The following is a 12,002-nucleotide window of genomic DNA, read 5'->3' on the forward strand; positions in this document are numbered from 1 at the left end:
GCCACCCAGTTTCAACAAACAATTATCCTGAAAGTTTGATAGGTTGTAGGCAGGGGTTTTGTCTTGACAGGATAGTACCAAAAACTCTTAGATTTAGTTTCAGCCTGGTATCCACAAATTCTCAAATATACATTTGGCAAGCTGCTACGCCACACTACCAATGCGTTAAATATCTTATATTTTAATTAGTTCCTTGAATCTTGTACTTATTGTTTTCCAACCCTACAGAAAACTGTAATTGTTCCATATAAAGAGCACAACGCCCCAACGGTTGAGACCATTCAACCACCTGGGGAGTACAACTTTGCCATGTTAAATCTGTCAAAACTCAATGACTCCAATCTCCTTAAACTTGGTGGGGATAAGTGAACTAAGAAAGGCATGAAAATGCGGGCCCAAAAAGATCAACATTCATACCTCAGAATCTACTTGTCCCTTGTGTCATCAATAAAAGAAAGACTGAAGAAGATCAAGAGCACTCATCCCGAGGCTACGCCAAGACATGCAGATTTACCTAATTACAGAAACCTGGGGCAACGCCAAAAACGTCCGCCTTCCCAGAGCAAGCATAACAAGGAGAATGCTTTTTACCTCTCCTCGTTCTTTGCTCTTTCCATGTGTTGTGCATTTTGTAGCACCTATAGAAATACGAAAACGCCTCTCGAGATTGTTTTTGTGCAGGAAGGTTCACCTTCCTGCACAAAATAATCCTGCCTGCAACGGAGGCACCCTTGCATCATGATGGGGGAAAGGACAAGAATGCACTGTATATCATAAATACGGTGCATACCTGCCCTTTCACATTGGCGTAGGGCAGCGCAGCAAGATGACTAGCGGTGGTGCCCTACACCATATCCTCATAAATGAGGCCCTAAACTGGGTCCTTCGTGTGCGACTTTTGAAACTGGAGGCAAGTTACATTTCAGTTTCATGCCTGTCTTCCCTCCAAACACATAGAAAAAGGGCCTATCAGTGTGGGTACAGTTAGAAATTCCACCATGTAGAAGCCAGCATTAACAATGGGTGCCCAGACCAGATGCACACTGGAAATGCAGATAAAATGGTGATCTCTGGTGGTAGCGAGCATCCCATTACAGAAAACTCAGCCTAATTGTTTAAACTGTGACTATAGAACCCAAAACGTTCCCAGCAAAAATCAAAGACCAAACTCCCAGATCATCTCTGATATCACCAAGGTCAAATCTGAGTGATGTCACTTCCACTACCCTGGGGAATCACTATTCATTTTGCCCACTGACCGAACCCTTGTGTTGAGCTTAACTCCATCTGGGGCCATGTTAGCTATCCGGCGCAGTGTGGCCTGGTCTGCACTGCAATGCACTCTTAACTGGATGTGCTCGGTGCAGACCTGGATACTGCGCCAGATTACAGAAAAAAAAGCGAGCTCCCATTATAAACTCAAACTCTTACCGTGCAAACCTGTGCTGGCGACAATGCAGAAGTAAACAATAGAGCTGAGGTCTGAAACTGGGGTCTTTCATGGCCAAGGACCCAGACTCATTTCATTTTAGAAGGGTTCTGCGATCCCCTTTAAAGTGGGTGCAGCATGTGACTGCACCCACCTATCGGAGGGAATCCTGGGGAATACCCGAGACCCCCGTATTGTCCTCCCAATGAGCATATTCGTGGGCACACTGACCGTGCACCACCTCATAGGTGGCAAATTTACCTATCTAACTCTATCTGTAATATGGCACCCGTGTTGAGTCAAAAGTGTTCCCTCATTTACGTAGGGCTACGTCCACTAGCAAATGAGTGAATGCCTCCTTTGAAGAAGCCCCAGAAAGGCATTCCATCACTTTATAAACAACCAAAGTAACATATTCCTAATCTTGCAGAAAGTCTCGCCTGACGTCAGTATGTAGTTATCATGCGACCAGAACAGCCGTATCACTTTTTTGATAATTTCTACTTTTATTCACCTGCTTTAACATTGTAACCAGTGATTGTGAACTGGATTAAGACATTTAATGGAAAACACACTGCTCCCATCAAACAAGAAAAGCAATGTTCTGAGACATCTGATGTATAACTTCATTTTATCAGTACTTTACAACAAATCAGGTTCTTTAGACATCAGTCACGCCATGTTTCGGGTCAGTGAGAACATTTCAGCAAATTGGACACTATCAAATCATGGTCAAAACAAAATTACTCTGGGATTTTACATCCTGTTGAGATTGTCATGCCATACATGCCATGGAAGAACATCCTGAGGTGATTAAATTAAGTTCACAATCCTTGCAGTGTGGCAATGAAGGCTTATTAAATGTGTCTCAAATACATTAATTGATCCCCAAGGTTCCTTGTTACATGATCTCAAAGCAGAAGGATATCCAGTGAAAGGTAATGTCCCTAAACATAGGAGCCAGACTAAATACTCCAAGGTTGTCATCTGTTGGCCTGTGAGGGTCAGATCTTTACCAGATTTTCAGGATATTCACATTAAAGTACAAAAAGATCGAGTGATAGAATTATGTTGACAGTTCCTCAGATCAAAAAGTCTTGGTCTGGGGGCGGATCTTTCCCTTACCTGGCCCCCACTTACTGGAATGGTCTTCCTCTTCATATATGTAAGTTCTCTTTATCATTTTAAATTCAGGAAGTGTTTTAATGGATTATTTGTGACTGCTGCCGAAATTGTTGTTGTTGGCCCCTGCGCTGAGATACCCTGTTCGGGGTGAGTTGCGTGCAATATAAATAACAATAATAAGGTTACTTTGAAAATGATGCCTGGATCTGGCTCCCCTGGACCAAAGTTGGACAACCATGAAATGCTGAAAGGTTGGGGGTTTATTTGTCTTTTATCTGTAGAGACTAATAAATGTTGATCTCTGATACCTGCAACCTATACAATTGCCAATTTGTTATTAATCTGTGTGGTCAGCTGTGCAAGGGCTGGTGCAATGATTTTCACCATTTAAGCACAGTGGGAAATTGTGTTTTTTATTGGTGTAAAATGGAAGCCGACAGCTGGTTTGCCATTGGTGGATGCTTAGCGATAAATGAAGAGTGATACAACAGCACCACTCTCTGGCTTCTAGTCTCCTAGAGAATAGCTCATCTACACCTGTCTTTTCCTTTGAATTCTGGTACTTGTAGTCCTGTACTACCTATTTTACATTCAAGTCTATAAAGACCAAAATGGCCCCTGTCGTCATTTTCTTTCCATTTTACATTCATTCCACAAGTACCGGAATGCAAAGAAAAAACATGGACTAGTGGGTAGATGTACCTGCTATACCTTAGTTTGCCAGAGAGGGATGGAGAGAGATGGCAGTGAGCCCAGCAGAAAGAGCTCATTACTTACTTTTAAAAGGGGTTGGTTAAGTTAAGTTGAGCCATGTGGGAAGACAGTGGGGTGGGGGAAGGGTTGAGGGTAGCAGGTTACAGCGCGACTCATCACTTCATTAGGAATGTATCTATTCCTTTCCCCACTATTATTAAGGGTGAATGAGCGATGGTTTGGCGGGGAGCAGCAGAGAGAGAGGGGTAGAGGGGGTGGTTGAGTGAGGATTTCAGGTGGATCTGGCTGTTCTGTGTATTCTGAAGAAGACATTTTTCTATTACCTAGTGGCTTTCAGGTGTAGTTCCCAGGTGCGGGTCCGAACACATCTTTAACTATGCACCCTATTATACACTGTGAAGCATATGGTTAAAATTATTATATGGAATATAAGGGGCTTGTACTCCCCAGTTAAGCGCCACAAGAGATGGAGGTAGGTGAGGGAGTTTCTCCCAGATGTTGTTTGCCTTCATTGATGCATTTGAAATCCTTTGAAACCAACCGAATGAAGCTCAGACTTTATTCCACCCAGTATTTTTCGGCTACGAACACTAAGTAAGGCGGGGCTTTGACAGGTCTCCATAAAGACTTCCATTTTGAGGGGCTAAATGTGTTTGGAGACACTTTAGAGGGTCTTTACATATATCTGGAAGGTCAGAACCTAGGGTTGAGTTCAATATTCTCAACATTTATGTCCAAACTATGGCCAGGAACAATATTTACTCAGCCTTCTGACTAAAGTCACAGATTGGGGCCCATATAATTTATCCTGGATCCTGGATTAGTGATGTCAGTCTTGCACTGGACTCCCTGTGAATCTCTGGAGGTGGAATTGAAAATAGCAACAGAGCGTCATAGAACTACGGAATCCCTGAAAGGTCTGCGACAGGCAACCTTGCTGGAAAGTCAGAATGACCTTCTGGCCACAGAGAAGTCTGCGAAAGCACTATGTGGTGTAAAATAAATATTCTCTGAGTGGACCAATAAAGACTGGCTCACTTCTGGCAAGAAGAATGAAGATGTAGGAGGTTTCCAGGAAAGTTCCTTCCCTTCTTCGGTATGAGGGGAACACCCGTAGCAAAAATGAGGACAAATTTAGGTCTTTGAGACTTCTATTTCACTCTGTACTGTGAGGAACCAGTTCCACTGGAGGAAGTGATTGCCTTTATTAATGTGGTCTACCTTTCTAAAGTGACCGAGGCAAGCAGTGATAGTTTGGAAGAGCTAATTACAGCTGGAGAGGTTCTACGGCAATCTTAAGCTTGGATCTGGGGCCTGGCAGCTAACTAATAGATTCTATAAACAGTTCACATCAGACCTAACTCTATATTTAATGAGTCTATTCAATTCCTTCTTACACTCTAAAACAGTATGTTCGTCAATGGCAGAACTGAACACTCCTCTAAACTACATAAACCTGGCAAACCAACCAATAAGTATAAGGCTACATCGACCTACTGCGCTTTTAAATTCTGATACTAACATTGTCACGAAAGTACTGGCCAATAGACTTATGCCCCGTTTACCTTATCACGTAGACCCAGCTAGATCCATTGGGGTGTATTCCCCATTGACAATACTAGGTGAGTTCCCCATCTAATAGAGAAAGCTAACTTCAGGAGGATACCCCTGGTGATGCTGTCACTAGACACAGAGAAAGCGTTTCATAGGGTCAGTTGAGTGTTCCTTTCTCGAGTCCTGGAGGCGATAGGCCTAGGACCTCAAATGCAATCTTGGAGATTAGCTAGTTATAAGAAGCCTATAGTCTCACTAAAATGGAAGTCATCGGTCATACCAACAGTGCAAAAGTGAGCTGGCAAGCTCTGGATCCTGCTGTCCACAAACAAACTTGACATGGAACTCAATGAAATGGGACGCAAATATGATAGCCTGTGGCATTCTCTGCTAGAGCACTTATTGGACAAGGGGTATGTGTGAGGTTGTCCTAAATCGCTAAGAACCCTTCATCTTACCAGTTAACACGTGGGACCAAAGGCTATGTATTTAACAACTAAAAAGTAAAAGATGATGTGATAGTGTGACTATCGTGGAAAGTACACTTGGAATGTCGCTTTGTTTGATAACTTACTGGGAGTGTGGGGGGAGGGAAGGGGGCATGTAAGATTTTTGTAACTTGGAGCTACAATTTTTTTTATTTGACAACTAGCGCTTAGCAAGCTCAATCTCAAAAAGTGTGTTGTGTCTTGAAAATAAATACAATTTTGTTGGAAAACAAGAGGTTGGTTGATCCTTGTCTGGGAAATCTGCAGTAGCAGTAGAAGTTGAGAACAAAACAATAGGCAGCATGTATGTTGATGTATGTTCATCACTGTTGTAGTTGATGCAGAAACGGGTAATCCCCAAGGGCCTGGCGAGTTTTGTCTGCCCTCGCCTTCTGTACTTCTGCAGTAAGGGAAGTTGAAAAGACAGATATCCAATATAAATTGCCCTTTAGCTCTCATGTTTTTAAATACCATCTGGCATTTTAAGGACACAGGGCCGTCTCACTGGATGCTAATTTTACTGAGCTACATCAGTAGATTGCAAAGGCCGTGTCAAGCACCCTACGGGAACAGAAAGTGGACAATTTGTAAAGATGAATACAATTCAAAGGCAACAAACGAGTTCACGTATATCTCACAAAGAACACAGCGTGGGGAAGTGGTCATTAAAAGCAGCAGCGTTGAGATGAATAGGACCGAGGAAGCGGCATGGCACTTCCCAGCCTTAATTGGCACTTACCACAGTCATTCCAGCAGTAATATAGCACTCACAATAACAAATGTCTGTAAGACTGTATCCAAATGGGGGTGCCTACATCTTTTTAAAAAAAGAAAAATCATGTACAGTAACTCAGCTGTAAAAATCGTGATCATAAAAAAAATCAGCCACGCTGATGCAGAAATTAAAAAGAGGAGCGGAAGAATTACATTGGAACAAGAAAGAAAACCTAGTTGTTCAAAGTTCACGTCTTTTGAGAATTTGGAAGTGTGACCAGAACTATGTTCACAAGAGTTTTATTTTTTCAATAATGGATATTATTCCCACCATGCAAAAAAAAATTTCAGATGCTGAATTCGGTGTCTGGTCGAAGGGGGAAACAAGTGGCTGTTGTTAGGATTTTTCTCTCAGTTTCATTGGAGGATGAAGTATTTAACCCCGGAAACAACAAGTTAAAAAATATATATATATTTCAATATATACGGGCATGGAAAGCAGTTCTGTTCTTCAGGAGGAGATTAAAAATCCATAGAAATGGATCCCTGTGCGGGCTCTTCACGCCCCCGGACGTAGATCTCGCAAGGAATCTCCTCCATCACCCTATCCTCGATCACCTGTTCGGGGCAGTCATGGGTCTGCTTGAAGCTATAGTTGCTTTTCTTGAATGTGCTATTGAAAGTCTTCATAGGCTGAGGTTGTGCAAAGTCATTGCGGAAAGGCAGGTCCATAGAGCTGAGGTTGGTCCTGCTCTGCTTTATAGTCGCGGCTGTCTGCGAGCCGCAGTGATGGTCGTGGATGCACCTCGACGATGTGGACGAGCGCCGCATTTTCTGGTAGTTCTCCAGTTCATCGGAAAGGTCCGCCAAGTCTGCGGAGATCTCCTTGTCTCTCAGCGAGAAGAGTTCATAGTGCGGCGGGTCGAAGACTTCCTGGAACCCGCTTTTGTTGAAGGTGGTTTTCCTGGCCATCACCTTTTTGCGGGGCTGTTTGACTTGCACAAAGATCGAAATGATCAGGAGCACCAAAACGATCCCCGACGAAATACCAATGATTGTTCCATGAGTCTTTGTGATCTGTTCAAATAATCCTGCTTCTTTTTTTTCTGTGAAAAAAAAAATACTCGAGTCAAGGCACTAAAACAGTATAATTTATCCATTTTCATTATTTGATAAAGTAATCTCCTAGATCCAGAGAGCAATAGAGTACACCACAGAGAACTTATTATTATAGCAAACACAGGGTTTTTGGGTAACACCCCTCATCAGCCAGGCTTGCTTGAATCCAGTGGCAAAGCGAGCAAGGGACCCATGTCTTGGCATACCCTGCCAATTTAGGGCAAACAAAGCAAACACAAGGTTTTTGGTAACGCCCCTCAGTAGGGGCGTCTCAAACATGAGGTGCTGAACAGAGAACTGCATGGTGGCTTGGTTCAGGTCAAGATACAGCAACCTGGATGTGATGAAGAGGAGGATGAGGACATATATTTGGGACTAAAAAGATGAATTTTTACATTAGACAATAATATGTACAAAATTTACAGTGTGCCACTAAGCGTATGTATTATTTCAGGCACATGGAAATGAAAAGATTTGCACAGGTTTCAAAATTTTAATTTTGACAAGCCCCAGGATTAGAAATCAGGTATCCGAAAGCAAAGGCAAGAAATAAACCTTGACCACATCCAAAAGTTACCATCCTCAGCAAATTAACCGATGAACTGCTTTCAAGAATTAGAGGTTTTAAGCTATCACAATCACAAATCTGAATGCAGTTACTGGATTCTAATGTCATTCATTCATTCATTCATTTTGCCATTTAAATTGCACTAAAATCAATTGGCATCCAAGAGCTCAATATATAGATAAAGAGAATGCTGAAAGTCAAGGTACAAATATAAGTATCGGGCTAGACAAACTAATTAAATAGTTTGGGCCCGGATGATCAGAGGGTTCGTTATGGGAAGATTGCTATTTTAAATTCAATGTATTTGGCCAGTGGAAGCCAGGGCAACCTAGCCAAGACTGCCAAAATATGTTATCTTCTTTTAATTTCAACTGGTGTCCTAGCAGCAGAGTTCTGCTTTTTTAGCAATCTGAGTATTAAATTATTGGACATATCTCTGAACTGAGCATTACAATAGTCACACCTTGATCAGCTTATTGCCCTGGCTATCCTTGCTCGGTGTCCTTCAGAAATAATAGGACGCACTTTCCTGAAATGTATTCAGCAGTAATTGCAACTCTTGGAGAAACGATTCTCTTAGTGCTACATCATACATTTGGGATCTACAGTCACTCTTAGCATTTTTACCTTTTTTGAAATGGAAATTTTGCAGCTTTCCAAGTTAAAGAACTCATGTTCAGATGTCAAACTTTTAAAGGTAGCTTTAGAACCAGCAATCATCAATCCACTCACATTTCCATTTATTGCTAGAGACTTTTTCATTCATCATGGTTTTTATAGCCATGGAAGCAACCATTGAAGATCTGAGAGTTATGCCGGAAAAATTGAAAAAAGATGCATGTCATCTGCATAACTATGAACGCTCCCATCCATTGATGTCAATGACTCATGCAAGGGATGTACCTAGATATTAAATAAAAATAGTGACAAAGCTGAACATTAGTGAAAGCCACAAGAGATCAAAGAAGGCAGGGCAGCGACTGCACTGAGCCTCTTAAGGAACTATTGGGCAAAAAGAATCAAGCGATTTATTTGCTTGACCAGTCAACCTACTTATTGAATGTAATCTTTCCAACAACATAAGGGTATTTGTATAAGAAATGTCGGAGTGCGGAGCTACGCCAAATTTGGCAGTGCCACGCTCCATTGAAAAAACTCAGGCATGCGCCTTATTTATAACAATATGGCGCACCGCTGTGTTTTCCCTAGCGCTGGGGCTAAAATTAGTTGCCTAGCGCCAATGCAGGCACCCTTGCACTATGGTGCAAGGGTACCTGCACTGCAGGGAATGATTGTTTATGTGCAGGAAGGTGTCCCTTCCTGCACATAAACAATCCATAATGGCAATTTGTTACTTCTATGTTTGCTGCAGAATTCAGCACACATAGAAAAAGCAAAAACAAGGAGAAATAAAAGTATTAAGAACATAAAGGATTGCAGCCCTCAAAATGCACACATAAAATTCAAAAACACTGACTCCACTGAGGTCAGAGAAGGTTTTCCCTTCTCAGAAGCAATGCTAGGTAAGACAGGCCTTCGCTTTGCTCCCAAAATGCACTTGGGGGCTGATGCCTGTGTCTCACCAGACAAGTGTATCCTCCTGACTCCTGCTCTGGTACAGGGTCGGACTGAAACGCAAACCAGCCCTGGCAATTAAGTCAGACCGCGGGGTGTTATGGGGGGGTGTTGGTGCGAAACACTGCTGCTGCTTTTGTTACAGGAGGCCGATATTTCAGCACTGCTGCAAAACCGCCCCCCAGTAACAAAACCAACCCCCACCGGTCCAAAAACAGCCCGCCACGCTGCAGCCAGTCCGGCCCTGCACTGGTGGGAACCTTTGTGTATCTCCTCAGACAGGACCTGGAGACAAAACAAGCAGAGAGGGAAGAGGAACTGGTGGTTGGGATAACACTTATTGTTCTTCAGTGAGCAACAACCATCCTCCAGCTTACAGTCATTGTTCCTACTCAAAATATGTTTGTGATCATCTGAGGGGAACTCTAACGAAAGGTAACCTGAAGCCGATCACGATAAGTCTTCCACCAGCACGTGTTTCAATATTCGTAAGTAAGGAGCCACGTTAACGTTCGCAAACATTCACATTCATTAATATAAATAAACATGAAGATGTCATGTTTACCCTTGATAACCGGACTTAATTTACATGAGAAGGCCTATAGGCATAAGCTCTTAAAACAGCTACTGCAAATCAACAGCTATGTAAAAGCTGCCACCTACCAGAACCTGGGCACAAGACTAGAAGGGACTGACTCGCGAAATCACAGCGTGGAATAACTTTGGTTTCCATCTGTCCTAGGATAGAGCAATGGTCTGCCTATGGGGCACATAATCTCCAGTTTGGGAAGTTCTCTTAGAATTCAGGGCTCTTCAAACTTAGCTAATAAAAGAGGAAGCTGGATGATCAGGGATAATTGGAAAAAATTGTGAACTTTCCTTATTCCTCCATCATGATTTTATTAGGGTCAATGTACTGGTATCTGCACTGTAGAATATATGAAGATGATTTGAGCTTCCTGTGGTGCCCCAAGCTTCTTCAAGATGCACTTGAGCAAACACCAGTGCATCCTCACATGGGCATCTTCATGAGGTTCAGGCCTGCTGCTGCCCTGCTAAGATTCATGAACAGGGTCAAAGAGGATTCGCCTGACTCCCAGAGACCCCAGATAATTTTTTTAAACCAAATTAAATCAGATTAAATATTAATTTACCTGATCTTGTGATGTAAACTAAGAAGACACTTGATTTTCAGCACAAGTTTTCGATAGATTTCCTGTGCTTAATAGTGAGAGGGGATGGGGTTTGCGCTTTTTGACTGTGAACGAATGAATAATCGTCAGAAATGGCTTCTTTTCGGTGTTACCTATGCAATGAGACTGCACCTCGCATGTGATACCGAAGTATCAAAAAAGTGCGCCTTTCAAGGATATTCTTCTATGAGATTTCCAGAAATAGCTGCTCTTCAGCCATGCAAGTGCAGGAAATTGATTCCAGAAACCCATCTTATTTCAATTTACTCAACAATTTAAATCCTAGTGGTGTACATCAAAGAGCTGACAACAGGTGATCTCAGGCTGCTTTCCCTGAGGCCCTTGGTTCGAGAATGTTCTATTCTTAGCCACTAGTAGGGCAAGGAGCAGAATCTTCAAGGAGAATTATAATGCGTCAATAATAGTAGCCATTGCAAAGAGGGCAGTGTTTTCATGTGTCTACGCCTTATGCTGCATGCGTGTCAATGCTTTCTGATGTTCTGTTTTTTAAAAGCACACAAAACATGCGTGACTTTGCTCATATCCGTCTGTCTGGAATGAGATTTCCTGGCACAAAATATTCTGTAGATTGCAAACTTTGAAATTTACAGCAATAACTCTTGCTGAGGAACCATGAATTCGCTGCACTTCAGTGTGCCAGGCAGCTTGGGTGGCAACCTTCACAACGCAGGATGCCCCGTGGCAACCCCAAGCAATATTTCCCGTCACACAGTGCGTTTTAGACAATGTGGGGTTCGTATTTCTGTACTACTGATAATAGACTATCATAGATACAAAAAGTAAGTGTACGTCACAGGAAAATATAATTACTTTACTCAGAGATCTCTTCTTAAATACTTTGCCTGAGATTCATACAGCAAAGAAGATGACTAATAAAAACACGTGCAAAGGAATTAGATTTTAGTAGAAGAATAAACAGAAACTGACTTCTGCCAAGCAATGACATCACCAACTGCTAAATGTAAGCTTTTATCTCATTGGGTACAGTTCCTTACTGGCACGGCTTTCATGGAGGAGCACTGGGGAATCTATTATAAGGTCACTGTTTAACTAATCACAGCAAACCTTTACCTATTTCTTAGTAAAATGCGCTTTAAAGTCGGATAGGGCCTTCCCTCTAAAGCTACATCCTTTACTCTGAAGTGAGGTCTGCACTTTCACATGAACAAGATCAGACCTGTGTTCCACAGAGAAATCCTGCCCGTCCTCTGAAACTAGACGAGGCTTATTATTTGACCCTACATCAGCACTATACCCTGAGGTTATTTCCACAAAATCTCATCAGGCTAGGCCACGATAATTCTATTAAAGCAGATTAGACCTATCTTCTAAAATTAGACTAGGCGAGTCACCTAAGGACCTATCTCCTAAAACTAGGCTAGGCTCAGCCTCTAAACTTAGATCAGACCCATATAATGTCCCATTACTTAAAAGTAATCTTCATTACCCTGATTAAGGTCCTCCTTTGTCCCAGTCATGTCCCCTCCCTCCACTCTCTTTTG

General features: G+C 42.3%; 1 protein-coding gene across 1 annotated transcript in view; it reads right to left on the bottom strand.

Annotated features, from left to right (window-relative positions):
* Window positions 1-1,950: 1,950 nt before the first annotated feature.
* Window positions 1,951-12,002, bottom strand: part of NETO2 (neuropilin and tolloid like 2) — a 272,005-nt gene continuing 261,953 nt past the window's right edge. Inside the window, exon 9 of the mRNA XM_085637557.1 lies at window positions 1,951-7,130. Coding sequence (XP_085493683.1) covers window positions 6,547-7,130 — 584 coding nt within the window. The 3' untranslated portion in view covers window positions 1,951-6,546. The remainder of the gene's footprint in view (window positions 7,131-12,002) is intronic.

Source organism: Triturus cristatus, chromosome 12 (assembly GCF_964204655.1).
Source record: "Triturus cristatus chromosome 12, aTriCri1.1, whole genome shotgun sequence".
Taxonomy (NCBI): Eukaryota; Metazoa; Chordata; class Amphibia; order Caudata; family Salamandridae; genus Triturus; species Triturus cristatus.